Source organism: Sarcophilus harrisii, chromosome 1, assembly GCF_902635505.1.
Source record: "Sarcophilus harrisii chromosome 1, mSarHar1.11, whole genome shotgun sequence".
NCBI classification, from domain to species: Eukaryota; Metazoa; Chordata; class Mammalia; order Dasyuromorphia; family Dasyuridae; genus Sarcophilus; species Sarcophilus harrisii.
Window position 1 is genome coordinate 329,879,216 of NC_045426.1, and position 21,600 is coordinate 329,900,815.

Genomic DNA, 21,600 nt, shown 5'->3' on the forward strand with positions numbered 1-21,600 from the left:
TTCTACTTCTGATGCTTATCTGTGCACCTCTAGACAAATCATTTAGCTTCATCTAGACCAAACTATGGTTAATAGAACTCTACTCATTTTTATGGATTTCTACTTGCACACAACAATAATGTGATATTTTTTCTTTTACCTTTCTCTTCCTTCCCTTGCCCCTAGGAGGAGAAATACTCCTCCTTTTCCCTTTCCTTCACAAGTAAAATCATCAAGATATAAGAGAACCACTCCGAGGACTTCTAATTAGGCTCCCTCTATGATCCTTAATAATTACAGGGTCTCGAGAGGAGATGCACATCATTTTTCCATGTTAGAATATACATAGTGTAGCCTTGTTTCAAATCTTATGATTATTCATTCACATTTACCTTTTTATGTTTCTCAATCCCTGTTTTTGCTCTTCAAAAGCTCTATTCAGCTCTGGTCTTTTCATCAGGAATGCTTGTAAGTCTTCCACTTCATTAAAGATCCATTTTTCCCCTGTAGGATTACATTGTTTTAATAGATAAATTATTCTTGGCCATAAGTATATCCATTGTCTTCTGGAATATCATATTCCAAGCATATTCTGATCCTTTGTAGTTGAGGCTTCTACATTATGTATAATCCTGATTGTGGCTCCTCAGGACTTAAAATTCTTTCTTTTTGGATGCTTGCAGTATGTTTTCTTTGTCCTAGAAGCTTTGGATTTTGACTATATATGTTCCTGGAAGTTTTCATTTTAGGGTTTCTTTCAGTCTTCTGAAAGTGGATTCTTGCTATTTGAGTTTTGATTCTAGAGATCCAGCAAGTTTTCTTTTTTTTAATTATTATTATTTCTTGAAATATGATGTCTTAATCTCTTGTTTTTAATATAACTTTCAGGTAATCCAATGATTCTTAAATTATTTCCTCTTGATATGTTTTCCAAGTCAGTGGTTTTTGCTATGAAACCTTAAGTTTTCTTTCCTTTTTTTTTTTTTTTACTTTGTTTTACAATATTTCTTATCGTTATGTGGAATCATTAACTTCTATCTGGTCCATTTTAGTTTTCAGTAAGTTGTTGATTGGGTGAGATTTATCTATTGTGACAGTTTCTAATTCCCTTTCCAATTCTTCCAAAACTCTTTATTTTTTCCCCATTTTCAATTTTTCTCTAGTTCTCTTATTAAAATATTTTAAATCTTAAAAAACAAATCTTTTTGTTTCATCTCTTTCAGGACACTTAGTTGAATTTGTACTCCTTTGAGGCTATGCTTGTTAGACGTTTTGAAGTCATTTTCTTCTGGTTTGTATTTTAAGCATTTCAGGATTCTTTTTATTTTTATTTTTTGTCCACTCTTCCAGCCTACTTCTTTTATTTTAGGATCAGGCTCCACTTATTTCTCTAAGGAATGTCTGGGCTGTTCCTGCTTTTGATTTCTTGGAGATACTGAGTATTGTGTTTATTATTCCAGTCTTTGAGGAATAGCTCAAGAAAGAATCTATAAACTTGCAATGTTCCCAAAGTAGTCTGATCCAGAGCACATTCTGGTCCCTACACTCAAGTTTTATAAGTTCCTAATGTGAGTTTGGGCCTGAGCAAGATGGGCCTGTGGACTTGCCTCCTTTTGAAGTTTCAGAAAACTGTTTCTGGACTCCGTCACTATTAGTCAGTTGGAAAGATCTGCATGTTGAATGTAACTGAACTGTGTAAATTTCTCTTTTATCTGGGATTCCCTCTCATTTATTTCTCTTCATGCTTCTGACTGGGCTAGAAGATCCTTTTCACCTCCAGGAAGCCATTTATCTGCTACCTGATTTGAATTAAATCCTTACTGAGGATAGAGCCCTGGGCCTGTTTGCATTGATGATTTTACACCACCACTCCAAGGAGCTCAGAAATTGTGATTGCTGAGTGGCTCTGAGTAACACAAATGTAGACCCTGCTATGCTGAACCCGGAGTTTCTTCTAGTCTTTGACACAGCCTTTCTCTGCCCTGGAATGTTCTGTGCCTGGCACGCTCCTAGCCAGACCTTTATCCTGAGTATCCACACACTTTTTTTTTATCTCCCCATTTTGATGTGGGCTGAAAAAAATTACTCTGCAATTTTTTCTTGGATTTCCCAAACAGGATTAGTGTTACATTTTCTGTTTGGAGGAATTAGTAGGGAAGGGAGAAGAAGAACAATTGTTTTGTTCTTCTTCCTTATGCTCAACATCTTGGCCCACACATCCTTCTAGAACCCTTTTCAGGATACCGCTTCTATACTATAACTAACAACCAAAAAGATTTCTATTATGTGCCAGGCACTGAGGATATAAATATGAACAATAATATAAAGAATGTTCATTCTAATGGGAGAACATACAGCATAAACATAAAGTTAATAAACAAATATATATATACAAAATAGTTTAATACAAGATAGTTCAGGAAGAAGTAGCAATTAAGGGAAATAAAGATTTGCTGAAGATGGTGTTTGAGCAGCATTTTAAAGGAATACATAAAGTGAAGGTAAAGAAATAATGGATGCTAGGCATTAGAGATCATGAGAGCAAAGTTATAAAAGATGGAAGACTAGATCACAAAGAGGGAAGGTGAGCAATGTCTAATGAGGTAAAAGTACTAGATTGGGGTCAAGTTATGTGGAGCTTTAAAATTTAAACAGAGGTATGTATATTTTATTCCAGAAGCAATCAGAGCCACTGGAATTTACTGAACAATGGAACCAATTGGTCAGATTTGCCCTTCAAGAAAACTGCATTAGCTACAGTAATTTTGAACTATTCAAATGGGATAGGAGACAGAACCTCAGGGCAGACACTAGAAATGGATATATAGTTCTGGGAGTTATCTCCATAGAAATAATAATCCATGAGGTAAACGAATGATTCCAAGAGAAGGGAGGAGGGGCCAGGGAACACCTGCATGCTAAGGAGATATAGAAGATGAGCCAGCAAAAGTCATTGAGAAAAAGTAGCAAACAGGTGAACTGGGGAAAAATAATGTGATGAAAGCCAAGAGAGGAAAGCGTTTTGAACAGGACACTTGGTCAACTGTTAAATACATCAGATAGATCAAGAAGAATGAAAGCTAAAAAAAAAAAAAAAAAAAAAAAAAAAAAGACTATCAAATATGGCAATTAAAAGACCATTAATAACTTAGAGAGGAGTTTCAGTTGCATTTTTAGAATGACAGAAGACTGCAAACAGCTAAAGAGTGAATGAGAAGAGAGGAAGAAGAGGTAATGTGTAGATAACCTTTTTAGAAAATTTGATTAAAAAAAGAAGAGATATAGAACTATTAGTCTGAAAGGATTCATAGAATTTACTGAAGGTTTTTTAATGATGGGAAAGAGTTGGGGGTGTTTGAAGACTATAACAAAAGAACCAATATATAGAAAATGGACAAAGATCCAAGAGAAAGTTTTAATGACTGAAGATACAATCTGCTGAAGATCACAGGAAGAGCTGGGACTAATTTCTTTTTTAAAAATTCATAATAGCATTCTACTTTTCAAAATACATGCAAAGATAGTTTTCAACATTCAGCCTTGCAAAACCTCATGCACCAATCTTTTCTCCTTTCCTCTCCCCTAGAAATAACCCAATATACATTAAAATCGTGCAATTCTTCTAAATATATTTCCACATTTATTATGCTACACAAGAAAAATCAGATAAAAAAGGAAGAAAAAATGAGAGAAAAAAACAAGCAAGCAAACAACAAAAAAGGTAATCTACATTCAATGACCATAGCTCTCACTCTGGATGCAGATGGCTTTCTCCATCACCAAGTCTTTTGGAATTGGCCTGAATCTCTTCATTACTGAAAAGAGCCAAGTCCATCACAGTTGATCATCACATAATCTTGTTGCAGTGAACAATGTTCTTTTGGTTCTACTCATTTCACTTAGTTATCAGTTCACGTTAAGTCTCCCCAAGCCTTTTTGAAATTATCCTGCTGATACAAATTCCTTTTCTGCCAAATTGACAATTAATCTTCCCAAATACATTTGTTAAATAATAATTTCCTTTTCCTAAAGATTTATCAAATTCATATTTTAATATATTGTTGGCTCATGTATTCTATTTCATTAATTTATTTGTATTAATTTGTTTTGATGACAATTCTGATTTCAAGTCTGGGAATATAAAACCTCACCCCTTCACTGGAATTTCTTTTCAGTATATCTCTTAATATTTTTGCCAAATTATTTTCCCATATAAATTTTATTATGATTTTGTTTAATTCCATTAAGAAGCTCCTTTATGTTTTAATTGATACTACATTAAATCATGAAAGGGATAGGGATTCGATTTGTGATTTCATTAGCAAAGGGAATTTCTGGGTAAAGACACTCCTTGAAAGTGAAGGGCAGACAACACCTTCTCTGTAATTTATAGTCTTTTAGAGAATTTCCTAAAGCACTAACAGATTAAATTTTTTGTTCAGTCAGTTAAGTGTCATAAGACCGACCTAAAGTCAAGTCTTCAATATCAGCTTTCTCTCCAATATAACAAGTTTTTCATTGCATTAAATATATGTTAATTTGAGGGTTTTTTTAAACTTTTTTTTTATTATAATAACTTTTTATTGACAGATCCCAAGCCAGGGTAATTTTTTACAACATTATCCTTTGCACTCACTTCTGTTCCGATTTTTCTCCTCTCTCCCTCCACCTTCTCCCCTAGATGGCAAGCAGTCCTATATATGTTGAATATGTCGCAGTATATCCTAGATACAATATATGTGTGCAGAACCAAACAGTTCTCTTGTTGCACAGGGAGAATTGGATTCAGAAGGTAAAAATAACCCGGGAAGAAAATCAAAAATGCAAACAGTTTTCATTCATTTCCCAGTGTTCCTTCTTTGGGCTGCTTCTGTCCATCATTGATCAATTGAAACTGAATTAGGTCTCTTTGTCAAAGAAATCCACTTCCATCAGAATACATCCTCATACAGTATCGTTGTTGAAGTATATAATGATCTCCTGGTTCTGCTCATTTTACTCAGCATCAGTTCATGTCTCTTCAAGCCTCTCTGTATTCATCCTGCTGGTCATTTCTTACAGAGCAATAATATTCCATAACATTCATATACCACAAAATACCCAACCATTCTCCAATTGATGGGCTTCCATTCATTTTCCAGTTTCTAGCCACTACAAACAGGGCTGCCACAAACATTTTGGTACATACAGGTCCCTTTCCCTTCTTTAGTATCTCCTTAGGGTATAAGCCCAGTAGTAGCACTGCTGGGTCAACATTCATCGTTATTTTTTCCTGTCATCTTAGCCAATCTGACAGGTGTGTAGTGGTATCTCAGAGTTGTCTTAATTTGCATTTCTCTGATTAATAGTGATTTGGAACACTCTTTCATATGAGTGGTAATAGTTTCAATTTCATCATCTGAAAATTGTCTTCATATCCTTTGACCATTTATAAATTGGAGAATGGCTTGGTTTCTCATAAATTAGAATCAGTTCTCTATATATTTTGGAAATGAGGCCTTTAACAGAACCTTTAACTGTGAAGGTGTTTTCCCAGTTTATTGCTTCCCCTCTAACTTTGTTTGCATTAGATTTGTTTGTACAAAAGCTTTTTAATTTGATGTAATCAAAATTTTCTATTTTATGATCAATAATGGTCTCTAGTTCATCTTTGGTCACAAATTTCTTCCTTTTGAGGGTTTTTTTTACTTTATTAAGATGAAGCATTCATAAACTCTGAATATCTTGTTTATAATGATGCCTAGACTTCCATATCTCACTTCTAAACCCTTTGAAATTTCATTCCATTTCTACTACTCTATTAAATCTGCTCCCCTCAAAGGTTAAAGACCCAATCTCCAAATGAATATTCAAGGTAAAAGAGATCTTAGGGAATTTTTATTTCAACACCATCCATTAAATGAGAAATTGAGGCCCTGAACAAAAAAGTAGTTTGTCTTAGGTGATAGACAAAAAAGGGCAGAAGCAGGATTCAAATCCAGACCTTCTAAAAACGGGCAAAATTTAAGGCCCAGGGCATTTTCATTTTTGTCTCTGTGATTTGCACATGTTATACATAGTAGGTACTTAGTAAGTGCTTGAATTCTATAATACCATATTAGCAAATTAACTGCTTTTCTTGACCTCCTTGGATCTTTGTACATACCTGATTGTCCTGATATTTTTCCTTGGCTTCTGGGACCCAAAATTTCCCTGTTCTTAACAGTCCTTTTCTGTTTCCTTTCCTGGCTCTTCTTCCTTCTATGTCCTCATAGTATTTCCCCAAAACCCTTCTCTGATTCTCTCTCATGTACTTCCATTATTACTTCTTTGTAGATGGTTCCTAATTACCTACATACAGTTAATGACCTGTTGTTTCTGATTCCTTCCAACCTTCATTTTCTTCAAACTTTGCTATTACTAACAAGAATACCCAGCCACTAAGACTCACAACCTAGTTGTTATCCTCAATTCTTCAATTACAAACATGCAACCTAATGCCAAGGCCTACTGATCTGTCTCTCACAGATGACACCTTCTCTCCTCTGACACAGCTATCACCGTGGCAAAGGTCTTCATCACATTACACCTGGACTACCGAAACAGCATTTTTGTTGGTTTCCTTGCCTCAAGTCTTTCCCACTGCAGTTTTTCCATTCAACTGCCAAAGGGATTTTCTTAAAGTGCAGTTCTGAGTCTCTTATATCCTCTGTTCAATGAATTTCACTGGATCCACATTACCTCCAGGATCCCATATAAAATATTCCTTTTGGTTTTTAAAGCCCTTCACAACCTGATATCTTCCCACTTTTCCAGGCAATGGCCTTTTTGCTGTCCTGCACACCTGACATTTCATTTCCCAATTCTGTGCATTTTAATGGACTGTTGCAAAGCCTGGGATGTACCCCCCTTTTCACTACTGCCTCCTGGCTCCCTTTAAAACAACTTAAATCTCACCTTCAGCAAGAGAACTTTTCCAGTCCTCCCTCTGATATTATATCTCCTTTACCTTCTCTGTCTTTAACATACATCTTTTTTTGCATATTGTTTCTCTCACTAGATTGTGAGCTTCTTGAGGGTGTGGACTATTTTCTTTGTATCCCAACCAGTGCCTGATGGCAATCACTTGTTGACTTGACACAAGTATCTCTATGTGAGCATCATGGCAATACATCAAACCACCTATCATCTGTCAAACTTCTGTGCTCTAAGGAGGATGAAGCCAACTCTATAAGGTTCAGTCATGGGTCTGAGGATGCTTGAGGCCTGCAGGATTCTTGGGGACCAGCAGAGGGCAACAAAGTTCTATCTGAAATGAAGCAATAGTTCTACCCTGCTTTACATTGAAGTGACTGCCCAAAGCCAGGGAAATCATGATCATGAAAATGGTCAGAATAAAGTGCGCGTGCTACCGATAGATCGATAGATAGAGGTGTGTGTATGTGTGAAGTTAAAAAAATATATATGGCAGCCAATAACCCTTAGTGATTAGGGATTATAAAAAGTCTTCAAGTCTTTTGGACAAGTCTTTAGCCCAGGCAGACATTTTATACACGCTGCCATGAAAATCCTTCGGTGGATTCTTAAAGAACCCGTTTGGCCTGAAGAAAGAGTGTCATGCTAAACCCAAAGCAGCATTTCAATTTTAGCCCTCTCTGATAATCACATAATTAGAGATGGAAGGGCCACCAAGTATATTACTACACACACACACACCCCCTCTATCTATCTATCTATCTATCTACAAAAGCATATATGTGTATATGTGTGTAAACAGGAAGGTCAATAGTCTGCTGATGATTCTCAACACTCTATGAAATAAAGTATTTGATATGTTACTCTTGGCTATATAAAATGAAAAAAGGTCCACCTGATCTACTGGTACTCAAAATTATGGTGATTCATTTTGACAACTGGGCACCTGATCCCTTCCAGGGATAGCAACCAGAATTTTTAAGTGGTCTAATTACACTAAGCCTTTACATCCTGCGGTATCTTTCCACTGAGATATAATATTAAATTAAAAGGCACATAGTGGTGGTGGGAAGGAGGTTTTCTAAGCAGGAACTCAACTTAAATGAGAGGCCCTATTATGCCAAATTAGAAACTTATACAATAAGATAATTTTGGATATTTGACAAATAAGAATATAAGTTTTTTTGTTTGTTTGTTTGTTTTTGTTTTTGCTGAAGCAGCTGGGGTTAAATGCCCAGGTCCCACAGCTAGGAAGTGTTAAGTGTCTGAGGTCAGATTTAAACTGGGGTCCTACTGACTTCCTACTGCTCTATCTACTGCGCCACCTAGCTGTCCTTTGTATGCTTTCTTGACTTTGAATGATCACTCAGAAAATTCTTTATCTCTTTTTTAGATTTCTCAGAGAGGCAACCAAGGTAGAAACATGCAGAACTGAGGTATTGAAGGAAACTCTATTATAAGTTTTTCAGTTTTAGAAGTGATTCTTGCTTCTGCGGGGAAGGGGAAGGAGAAGGAGAATTTATGTAGACTCCATACTGCTCAATGATTTGTTCCAGAAATTCCATTTCTTTTCCCATAAAATGTATACTTTATCAGTTTTGCAAATAGCTTGTTGTGCCAGGGGTAGGATACACTAAATTTAGAAAAGATGTTGATTAGGGCTCCAGTAACTATTTTAGGATGTCATCCAGATAGGGCCTATCTTTCTGTTACAGTCATAGCATATTAAGTTTAAGGTGTCCTATCATAAAACCACAGGGAATTACAACTATCATATATAAGCTTCCATTCTAACAGGTCATTGAACTGAAAGGTGATTTTTTCCATTTGTTTTCTTCTTTTATTCATATAAGGACAGTGGTCTCCTCAAAAGTCCAGTTTCATGAACACTTGCACAAGATAAAGCTCGTTCAGCAAGTCAGGAATTAGCAACAGAAGTTATTGATCTTGCATCAAGATTGAATTCAAGATTTTATGGTTTGAACAATTAGAATTTCCTACTTTTACTTTTGATATTAAGGATGGTATGCACAAAGTAAATGAATTGACAAAATTCTAGTACAGCTGATTTTCCAGAATTGTTGGAGGGGCTGTCAGATCTCAGTAAGGAGTACTTGACTGGCACTGTTTTACCCATCAGGCCGTTAGCAGCACATGCAGACTGCAAAGGCAGATGAAACACCTCAATTTGCAAGGGACTAAACATGTTCAGATATTTCCTGAAAAGACCAAGGAAAAAATAGAATGCAGAGAGAGGTTGACTACAATGTTGAGGTAGTAATAATAGCAGCTAGCATTTATTTAGCACTTTAAGATTTGCAAAGCACTTTTAAAATGTTATTTCATTTAATTCTCACGAAAATCCTGTGAAGTAGTATGATTAGCACCCTCATTTTTCAGATGAGAATACTGGAGTTCAAAGAGTGTAAGGGACTTTTCTAGTAAGCATCTGCAATCTTTCAGATTCCAAGTTCATTGTTCCATTCACTTATCTCACTTAACTGGTAGAAATGATGATAGTGCAGAAGACTTAATTGGGAAAAAATTAAGCCTCTTTGAATTTCATGCAACTGTTGCATCATATGCCACTAGAAACAATGCAGATCAGGTTTCCATTTGTTCTGACAAGAGATATATCTGCCATACCTGCCACCAGTTATGGACACAACTTATAACTGCAGAAATATTTGCCTCTGAAGGACCAAAGGCAGATTAATGACATTTCTAGAAAGTCCCAGAGTCCCCTCGATCTCAAATCTAGAGCAATGTTTTCCAAACCCAATTATATTACAAAGCATTAAAACATCTAAATTTCTCCTCAGTGACAACTTAAAATTGCATAAGTATATAACATATATTAAATTCTGCATTAATAGTAAAAAAATTTTCCCTTATTCTTATAACTGAAATAAAATGTAAATCACATTAAAAATTATAGCTAAAGATAAGTACATAAATGCCATAAAAATATAAAAATAAATTGAAAATAATTAGTATTATTACTGCTCCATCTCGACAATTTTTCTATTTTTGAAATGTGACATCAAAATGTAGAACAGGGTCAGATACCAGCTGATTTCTTTGCTTTGATTTTTATTATTGCTAAAAAGGTTTCTTGCTGAGAGTAATTCCAAAGGCAATTAAATATAAAGCCTCAAGAAATGTTTTTTTCAACAAATAAGCACTAAAAAGATTCCTTTGGTCATTTCAATTCAACAAATTTTTATTTGGAAAAATAAATTAATTTATTTTATGGTGAAGTTTTGTTGGCCTCATTTGTATTTGAAAATACATCTTCACAAATGGCACACGATTGTCTTTGCACATTCTTCTCTAAACCAGGCCAAACAATAAGCCTAATTTAAAAATTGATGCTATACATCTATATAAAACCTAAGAATTTAAGCATTTTTTAAAGTCAAAAGCAAAAAATAAATCTTACTGTTCCTCTTCCAAGAAAAAAAAATAATGAATCAAATATTTTGTATTTGTTTATGTTTGACAAAACAAAATCAAGCAAAACTTGACTAGTAGCTATCTGAATGGAAGACAAGATGTGGCTGGAAAACTAGTCAAGATGTCAGAGTAAAGAAGAAGCATTACAGAGAAACTCCCTCACCAACTACTCAAACAAAGATTTAAAGGAGGAAAAAACCTTGGAAGATGGTCTTTCTTTACAAAGATTACAAATTCTACCCTCAGTTAAGTGACCAAGGCAAGAATGATGAAACAGTGGTGGACCAGGAAAGTAGAGCCAGCCCAGGAGAACAAAACAGGCCAGCAGCACTATCCCACTCTCTCTAAAATCTGACTATAAATTAAGGATTCAAACCCCAAGGCAAAGAGCAAGACTACAACTCAATTACTTGTATCACAAAGGAGTTCCCAGATTCAGATACTCTAAGCAGAACAAGACTACTGCTTTGTGTTTTAATCCAGGAGGGGGAATCATCAGACATGCAGGCCCTGATGCATAACAGGACTTCAGCTTCATCATTTGACATAGCCTGAATATGGTACTATACTATGTATATCTGCATCTTTATTGTCAAGATCCAAACCAGGGTATAGAATAGCAGGGATCAGCCTGTGCCCTTGATTGGTCCACACTGGATCTGCTGAAAGTGTGTAGTTTACTCACTAAAGCCAACACTGTCCTTAAAGAAAAACAGTGGCAGAACACTAATAAAAACAGGACAAAACCACATAAGGCCATGACAGTCCCAGCAGGAGTGAACAAATGATTAAACTGAGACCTTTGAGAGAAAGGGTTGGAGAGGCCCTGATGTGAACTGTGTCCCCTTTAATCCGTTGGGGAAAGGTGATTGGAGTTTGAAACTCTCCTCTAGGAGGGGCACACCCTTCTGTCCATAAGGGAAACTTCTAAGATAAGTAATCTCATTCAATTTTGAAGTGAATTGAATTGAAAAATAGTCTCCTAGATTCATCCACTGATAGGCCCACCAAAGATCAAAGCAGCCCTAATATATCTAGTGTTGTATGCCCAGACATCTTTGCAGAAGTCCTAAGATGATTTTGCCCTCTAAGAAAGTTGTCTTCTTAGCTTACTGTTTTCTTAACCCACTTTTGGTAATGTCTAATAAGGAGCTGTTTGCCCTTCTGGAATTAGCCCACTGATGAAGGTATTTTCTTCTCAGTGTTAACCCATGTTTGCAATAGTCCTGACAGGACCCTGCCCACTAAGAAAGTTGTCTTCTTAGCAAAACTATCCCACCAGGATTCTTTGCCCACTAAATAAGCTATCTTCTTAGTGAAAATAAATCCCTTTTTGCCACAGACTTTGGGTTTTCGAATTCTTTCACAAAAAACCTGCGATATTGACCAAAGGGGATGGGGATCTCTTATCCTCAATTCTTGCACCTTATCACAAAATCTGGCCCTAATAAAAATTCCCCAAATAAGGGACTAGGAGTATATACTGAAGTAAATTTTCTTTTCTTTCTTTCTTTCTTTTTTTTTGTTTCTAGGAGACTATTTTTTTTTTTTTGGGGGGGGGGGGGGAGAGGGAGCAGGCAGGGTGGAAAGAGAGGAGAAGAAGATATGTAGGAATTTGTTTTGTATTGAAGAAGGGACCCCAAAACTCTCTTTCTTTCTCCCTGACTTTGGGAATGAGCCATGAGGTAAAGCACCTGAAGCTCCTTGAAGGAGAAAATCTCCTTCAATCCTGCCTCAGTGAGAGACCCCACCTGAGGGGTTCAGCTTCATTCTGTTATCTAGGTGGGGTTGATTCAGTCCTGAGCTAAAGAATTCCAGCCTTATTCAATTGAAAATTTTCTATTCAATTCAGTTGGGGTTAGTCAGCTCAAGTTGAAATCCAGCTTGTAGATAAAGAGCCAACTTGGGACTCAATCCTTGCAGAGGTCCTAATATGCCATGCCATGCTATGCTATGCCAAGGAAACCTCTGACCGCTGGAATAATATTCTACCCTCTCTTTATCTCCCTCACCTATTTCCCTAAAGAGACTTTTTGCCTCTCTGTAGCGATTTCTCTAAACTTTACTTCTCTGCCAGAACTCTTCCACTGAGGAATTCAGCCTTTCTATTCATGCATAGTAAAGGCTGACTTCCCAATGCCAATAATAAACCTCTTTTATCAGTCTAGCCTTTTTGAGTTTGTAAATTCCTTTACAAAGAATCTCTACACCACCAGAAGAGGGTTCCCAAAACTCCCTACTTTTGTGCCAAATCCCAGCCTAACCTCTTCATTTGGTTCCCTGAACCCCAAACCTGCCACTAGACCATATCATTTAACTCCCTGACCACCAGAAACCCTAATCTCTTTTTGGTTCCCTAAATCCAGACCTCATCATTTGGTTCCCTGACAAAAGGGAACCCCAAAACCTAAATCTCATCAGTATGATATATTTGCAATGGGCTCTGTTTTTCTTGCCTTCTCAAAGGGCAGAAAAAGAGAATATAGAACTGAAATTTTAATTTGATTTTAAAAAAGAAAAACTTGGATATTGAGAGCACAACCAACCACAATTCCAGAGGACTCATGATGAAACATGCTGTCCACCTTGACATAAAGAGGTAATGGATTCTGAGTGAAGACGGAAGCATTTTTGTTGGCATGTTAATATGGAAATTTGTTTTGACTGTACGTGTTTATAATGGATTTTATTTTTCTTGCTGTCTCAATGGAGAGAAGAGATGGAATGAAAACAATTCAAAGAAGAAAAAATAGAATTTATATTAAAAAAGTAATCATGAAAGAAAATCACCCAGATATATTAGAGAAAAGGAAAGTGAAAATAGAAAGAATTCACAGATACATCCTGAATGAAACTCCAAAATAATAATTCCCTAGAATGTCACACCCCAAATCTGGAGCTTCCAGGTTAAAGAAAAATACTAAAAACAATTTGAGAGAAAGTTTAATAACCAAAGAACCACAGGCAAGATCATAAGTTTTAGCAAAAGTTACTATAAAGAAGGATTCTGAAAATAAAGAATGCAAAAGTTTAAAAAGCAAAAAAAGATAAAGACGTACAACCAAGAAAAACTTATACAGGAAAACTGCATATAAATCCTTCAGAAGAAAAACAGATCTTTAATGAAACAGAGGCCTTCTAAACATACCAGATGAAAAGAGTAGAGCTGAATGGAAACTTTGAAATATAAACAATGTAATTAAGGGAAACACAAAAAGGTGAATATGAATGAGTGATCAAAAGGAACTTTGAAAGGATAAAATGTTTACATACAAATGGAAGGGGAAAGAGAACTGTTCCCCTGGAAACCCATTATCATTAAAGATCATAGAGGAAGTAAAGACAGAGAGACTGGGAACAGATTTTATAGGTTTTGAAGATTTTAAAAGAAGAATGGAAGGGAAAGGAGAAAGGAGAGAAAATGAAGAACAGGGAAATGTCTCACATAATCAGAGGGCATAAATAGTTGTTTACATAAATATGGAAAGGTAGAGGGGATGGGAACATTTGAATCTCATTTTCATCTGAATTGGTAAAATCAGAGTAGAGTACAAACACAAACACACACACATATAATTTGGTATAGAAATACATTCAATACAACAGAGAAATGAGAGAGGGAAAAGGAGAATAAAAGAAAGAATAGATTCAGGGAGAGCAGACTGATCACAAAGATAACAAACCGTAATCTCTGAGAGGGGGTTCTGAAGAAGGCTTTAAAAGGAAAGAACCTATGATTACAAATTCTGATTGGTCTCTAATTGCATGGAACAAAATACTCCCTGATAACCTCCCCATCCCCCATTTTCTAGTTTTCTTATGTATGTTGTCTTTCCCTGTTAGACTTTTAAGTTCCTTGAGAGCAGGAACTCTCTCTCTTTTTTTTTTTTTTAATTTGTATCCCCAGTGCTTAACATGGTAGCTGATACATAGGATGCACTTAATAAATATTTACTGAATTTAATTGAAAGAAAAAGTTTAAGAAAACAGCACAGAAATACACAATTAGCAATTAAAACTAAATATGAAGGGCACGAAACACTGATTGGAAAAAGAATAGATAAGAAAACAAAATCCAACAACATGTTGTTTATAAGAACCACACTTGAAACTAAATACTGATATGGAATTAAAATAAGGGGCTAGAGAAAAACTCTATTTTTCTTTAGCTAAACGTAAAAGAAAAAGAAAAAAGGAGGTAGCAATTATGATCAGAGATATGGCTTCAGTAAAAATAGATTTAATTTTAAAAATTAAAAGAAAACTATATTTTGCTTAAAGACGGTATTGACAATGAATTAATTATGATACTTAACATATATATACCAAATAGCATTGCATTTAAATGGTTAAAAGAAAAAACATAAGTTATAGGAAAAAATATGGTTTTATCTGGAAATATAAATATCAGGTGCGCAATAAAAAGAATGCTAAGAAAATTGTCACCTACTATCTGTAAGACCTAGGGCACTTAACATATTAAAACTTGGTTTTCTCATGTATAAAAGAGATGATCTCTGGGGTCACTTCTGGCTCTAAACATATGGACCTTTCATTTCTATCTAGGAGTTAAGAGCATCTCAGAAGATTATAAAAGATTCCTTAAGAATCAGTCAGATGAACTGATAAGCTAACAGCTCACAAGGTTTACAAAGCTTTTTTATGAATTACTAATGTATTTGTAACTAGATGTCATTATGATTGAAGCACAGATAAAATCCCTTTATAGCAAACAAAATGGAACATTTAATCTGGTTTCATGAAATTTTAACAGCCTGAAGACACATTTTCATTACATTGGCATAATTTGTGGTTTATCTACTATGAGTTCTGGGTTAGGCTTCTTTGCCCAATATCTTGGCCTCTTGAAAGAAAGACTCAGCAACTACATACAATTTAGGGGAGGGAAGGTAGTCATGTCACTTTATACAAAAGAATATTTTACTTATAATGAATGTATTTCAAAACAACTCACATAGGAGTTAGAAAAGCAAGACCTAAGAATTAGCTGGGCTGAAACAGAAGTTTAATTTTTCAGTCTATATTTCTTTTAGATTTTTGTATCATTTAGGGATTTGTTTTACACTGGCATAAGACTCAAGAGTTTAGATGGATTTTAGTGTGGATGTTTAGAATGGGGAGGGGCACACAAAGGGGTAATTACGTTTTCTCCATCTTCACTTCAAACAGCACACAATTATTCTGATACAGATTGGAGGTAGTATTTGTGTATGATAAATATACATATATGTTTATATTTGTGTATGTGTATACATATATACACGCATATACATACACATAAATAAAAGCTTTGTGGCACAGTACAGAGAAGATGTTCATAACATATTTTGGCAGATTGGAGAAGTCTAGGAACCCTTTCTCAGAATAATGAAATTTTTTAAATGTATAAAATAAAACACAGAATTACAAAGGAAACAAAAAGTTAGTGAAAATAAAGACTTAATTTTTCTTCCCATCCACCAAGTTCAATGACCCCCTCAAAATCAAGGATGCTACTACCTGCACTATCTCAAAAGAGATAGCTGCAATGACAACACTTTATAAACCTTAAACTACTACATGAATATAAATTATTATAACTGTAATTTTAAAATATGATGTACAAAAAGGATAATATCTTTAGGTAATTATAGTATTATGTAATATTGCATAACTAAATTATATATACATATATATTAGGCTAAGGTAACTTTATCATAGAATTTTATGATTTTATAATTTTAATTAGTTTTATAGTCATGTTAATTTTTACTTAGATCTAGATTTTAATTTATTGTGATCTCACAATGTGAGCACTCCTTCCATCATTTTAGATCCCAACCTTTTCACATCCTGGTAGAAGGTATTCAGAAGCAGCTGTAACTGAGAAAATTCATTCCCTATAGTGACCAGTCTTCTGGTGATAGTCCTTTCCATATTTAGTTATGCTGATCCCCAGATGACATATATGCATATAGTCTACTATTAACTTTTTTTTCTAACTTACTGAGACCTGCCAGAATTTATTTACCCTATCCTGGAATAGCATTTGAATAATCAAAGATCACCTCTATGCACAATGAGACATCAGGAAGGCTTCACTTTGACTCTGATTAAATCTATGTTAAAAGAGATAGGGAGCCATTAAGGCAGTAATTTCTTTTTCTCCATCTTTAATTATAAAAGCAAACAAACAAGGTATTTCTGCATCTGAGGAATGCAGAAACCTAGTTCTTGGATAAATATAAATTAAAAATACACTGCTGAAAATTCCATACCTCTCCATTTTCAAATGTTATTTCCCGAACAAGAGGAACACATTTATCTTGAGTCCAAGCATAAGCCAAGTCAAAATTTGTTAGAGATCCTAGGTATACCATATCTGGAGCATTTTCCTGTTAGGAAAAGAAAGTGAACCAAAATTTTGGTAACAATTCTTGTTGGTACTTGGAAAGTGCAACAAAGATATAAGATAGCATGTCAAATCAATTCCCCAGCTAACTGATCTTTAAAATTCAATTATTTATTAAGTATGTACCGAATGTTGACATAATGAACATGTGGGCATTGTATGATTAAGGTAATACCTGAATAAGAAAATAAGCATAAGCCAATGTTTGTTTGTTTGTTTTTGCTGAGGCAATTGGGGTTAAGTAACTTGCCCAGGGTCATACAGCTAGGATATGTTAAGTGTCTGAGAGCAGATTTGAACCCAGGTCCTCCTGACTTCAGGGCTGGTGCTCTATCCGCTGCACTACCTAGCTCCCTTGACAATGTTTTTAACAACAACAACAAAAATTGTACTATAATTGTATAAAGTAACTAACTATTTAAAGTCAACTCTATTGCCAAGAGTACAACTCCATTGGGCTGGATTCATTGTTTGAATACCAAAAGTACACTTGCCAAAAAAATTACTTTACTGAGAACTCACACAAGGCAAGCACTCACAAGTGGTCAGAAAAAGTGATACAAGGACGCTTTCAAGGTCTCTCTTAAGAACTTGCTAATTAATGGGAGACACTGCCACGGGACCACCCAGCATGACATGCCATTATCAGGGAAGGTTTTGTGCTCTATGAGCAAAGCAGAGTTGAATTAAATTAAGAAGAGATGTAAAATGCACAAAATTAGAGTCTACCCCAAATGTTAACAGGGACTATTTGTGTCCGACCTGTGGCAGGGCACTCTGAGCTCATATTAGTCTGATTAGCCATAGTCAGACACACTGTAACTCGACTCTTAACACAGTGATGTCATTTTGGTCCTCTTTGATAATGATGGACAACAGCCAACCAATTAACTATGGCATACATCAAAATTTCATAAAGAGGAAGAAAAATGAACCAATAATAGATACATACATCATTTCAAAGGAATATCTTTAAGACAATAACTAATACTTTTATTTTCTTTAAATTTCCTACATTTTAAAATGATTAGATATATTTGAGCATTATCAGAATCAAGTATATATCATATTAAGTCATGCAAATTAATAAGATGCTTCCTGGATACAAATTGGGTACTAAAGTATAGCCCAATAGAATACTATTTCGTGCTATTGAATGAAATACATAAAAGTTCTCCCCTCTCTCATGAATTGTATAAACATTCTATCCTAAAGCATAGTCCCTAGAAACAAAGTAACTGCTTAATAAATGTTAAGTTTCCTTTCTTCCAAAAATTTAATAACAAAGCTAAATGGAGTTATTTAGAATTTTTTTTACATACATATGATTCATAGAGGTAAGAGCTGAAATACCATAGATAACCAGATTGCTTTTCCAATAAACTTACCCCTGGTGGTTTGTAGATTATGTTGTCTCCACTAAATCTTTCTGGTTTTGAAACAGACCTAATAACAATAAAGAAGTAAATGAAGATACTTTTTTCTACTAGGACAGCAAAAGTTTAAAAAGTAATGAAATTGCAGTAGCTTTGGCCAATTATTTTCAGTGAAAAACTATCAAAAAAAAAAAAAAGTAAAAATGAAAACAACCAGAACTTAGTTCTATATTAAAGCAAAGATCAATAAAATTATTAGATAGTGAGAAAAAACAGAAAAGTTGATCAATGGGATATACTACATAAGCAAGACCAAAAGCAACCAAATATACCTAGTAGTCCATTATGACAACAATTAGAATAGGGTCTTACTATTTGACAAAAAACTGCCAGGAAAACTAGAAGTCAGTTTGGTGAAAATTTATTTAATTTAACATCTTATAACAAACAATAAGCTTCAAGTAGACATATAACCATTTCCTACATCTAAATAACCTAAATTTATGTATTATAAATTTGAAATTGTAAAAAAATAAGAGTAGAAATATTTTATATAGCTATGGTTAGAGGAAGAATTCTTCTCTAAACAAGCGATAAATTTTATCTTAAAAGATAAAAGAGACAATCCAATTATGTAAATTAAAAGTTTTAGAAACAAAATAATAAACTACAAAAAAACTTTTCAGCAAGTAACTCTGATGAAAAGATAAAAATATATAACAACAGCCATTTTTCAACTGCCTAATAAAAAGGCTGGGTCCTTTTCAAAAGAAACCATAAAAAATAATCCTCCATAACACTAACAATAAGAAAAGTACAAATCAAAAAAACTCTGATTCACTTCATCCTCAGAAAGGCAAAGATGAGAAAAACCAAATAAATGTTGTCAAGGCTAAGGAAAGACAGGAACTCTGATGTTCTCTTGATGAAGCTGTGAATTAGTCTGGGAGGTAAGAAGGGAGGTGGGAGGTTAGTCTTGCTGAATGGTTCTTATTCTCTAATCCATCCTTGAGCCAACAGCCAAATAACCTTTGTAAAGTATATGTCAGACTATTTTACTCCCAGACTCAAAAATTTCTATTGGCTTCTGATGATGTCTTAAACTTAAACTTTACACTCTGGGATTTAAAGTCTTTGATAAACTGACTCCCTTTCACACTTATTTCACATTATGCCCCCCTTTATGTATTCTACATTTCAGTCACATTGGTCTACTTGCCATCCTTTAAATTTACAATCCATCTCCTATATTCATGTCTTTACACAGACTATCATCTCCCATGAACTCTTTCTTCACTTATACCTATTCGAATCCTTAGGCTCAGTGCAATTCTTTGTATAATTATGTTAACTCTCAATAGTGTTATTCATCATAACTAAATCTAACCAAGGTCTTAACTCAGAGGTTTCATTAGAATGCTGCTTTCTAATTCATGCTGAATTCTATTTCAAACTCTTGCCAAGACTGGACTATTTAGCATATGACTGCAGAATTTCAGGTCTGTTTATCATCAAAAGATCACATGGTCATAGACTCAGCATTAGAAGAAAGCTTAGAAGTTATCTAGTCAAATATTCTTGTATTAAAGAATTTTTACAAATTTTCTCAACTATTGCCTGTAATGGGCCAACTTTACTGAGATTAGGCTGAAAGACTTTTCAAAAAATATTATTGCTAGGGGCTCAGTGTATAAGACCAGATCTCCAATATTGGGGATGCAAGAAGACAGACAGGAGTTTTAAGATCTATTTAAGATCTTACGTGTTTACATATTTAAGATCTACGTGTTAAGTAGGGCTAAATAAATGCTTTGTTCTAAGAGAAAAGGGACTAAGACTAAGAGGTATGAGTTCGAGAAAGTTCAAGAAAAGGTCAGGGTATCTTGCTTGATCAGGATGGAATAGAAAAGGGAACACAAAAGGAAAACAAGGGAGGCAAAGGGAGGGAAATGGAATTGTAGCCACCTTCTCACTCTCTATCTCTTTAAAATAGTATAAGCCAGGCTTATTTAGACAGTGTTGCCTTGGAGGTAATCTTTGTTAGGTTGAAGGGAGGTGGTCTGGTTTTGAAAAGTAGCAGTGATAGAAAGTTTTGACTATTGGACAGTACAAATAAAGGTGACCAACTCCCAGGCTAGTGTTTTGGGATATACCCTTTTTGGTCCATGAGTTATTTGGTCCTACCCTATAGGAAAATGGAGTTTAGAATGACCTAGACTCCAAATTCTTCCATATCTTGCAATGTATATAAGATAGTATAACATTTTATGGCAAAAGCAAGGTAATGATCTTTAATAAGATAAAGGAGAGAGTGATGATATATATATATATACACAGTGGATCTTTAAGGTGACTGGCACTGTATCTTGGTGATGATTATTGACAACAGCAATAAAAAAAATTAAAAATATGAAGCACTCTGTTTAATAATCCTTGCAATAATATTGGCTGGTAAAGTATTAGCTTCACACTAGGAAGCATGCTTTTTAATATAATAGATCATGGTCAACAACGTCAAAAGTTTCAAATGTCAATTATTTGTCAGTCTGCTACATTGGCTCCTCTGTATTAGAACCTTCTGCATGAACTCTCTAGTTTTAAGATGCTTTTATCAATATTTCTGTGACTGCTTTCTCCTCCAACTATAAAGTTTTAATTTCTAACTTTTCCAGTTTGAGGGGTGTCCTTTTTTCTCTCTCTCTGGATATCACCTTGCCTTACCTATAAAGGACTCGTAGTATCAACCTCAATTTTTCCATCATTGTAAGTCCCCAGCTATCCCCTGATCCCATTCCTCTAGACTTTGATATATCAGGAAATCACTTAGGAAAAATACTCAGATACACTTTGCATTGCCTAAAAATAATGGAGGGTTAAGCCACTGTGGGGCTCTAGGAAAAAACAACTATGTTAAATATACAAAATAATGAAGCTGAAATTTAATTTGATAATAATGAAAATATCAAGAGTGAGATGGGAAATCTATGAGATCATTTGAATCAAAACCCCCTCAAAATTCTAACATTAATCAACTTACCCAAATGCAGAAAAGAAGACACAATCATCATGCAAAATATTTGCTACTCTTTCAAAGGTTCTATAGTTGTCTGAGTCCTTTTGTTCAAAATAGCCAATGATTGTTCTTTTACTGCGCTATAGATATAAAACAAAAGCATTTACATGATATTCTTTATATATAGAATGTTCTTCACTCTATTGTATTAACATGACATTGTTCATATATCCCTTTCTCAGGTATCTAAATAGCTATACCTGTCATCCATGTTTCAAAATATATATAACCAAATATAAATTCAATTCAAACACTTAAAACTCATAATATGAAAAAAATTTTGCTTAAACAATATTGATCTTTATGATAATGAGAAAATTATTAAAACCTATTTTCAACATTTTTACTTT

At 34.6% G+C, this 21,600-nt stretch overlaps 1 protein-coding gene across 3 annotated transcripts in view; it reads right to left on the reverse strand.

Annotated features, from left to right (window-relative positions):
• The window catches only part of ERP44 (endoplasmic reticulum protein 44), a 119,463-nt gene that overhangs the window by 35,666 nt on the left and 62,197 nt on the right, over positions 1 to 21,600 (reverse strand). For all 3 annotated transcript variants that reach the window (XM_031945543.1, XM_031945544.1, XM_031945545.1), the window contains exons 6-8: positions 21,215 to 21,330; positions 18,190 to 18,247; positions 16,668 to 16,784 (exon numbers count right to left, since the gene is read on the reverse strand). In XM_031945543.1, the coding sequence (XP_031801403.1) occupies positions 16,668 to 16,784; positions 18,190 to 18,247; positions 21,215 to 21,330 (291 nt within the window). The remainder of the gene's footprint in view (positions 1 to 16,667; positions 16,785 to 18,189; positions 18,248 to 21,214; positions 21,331 to 21,600) is intronic.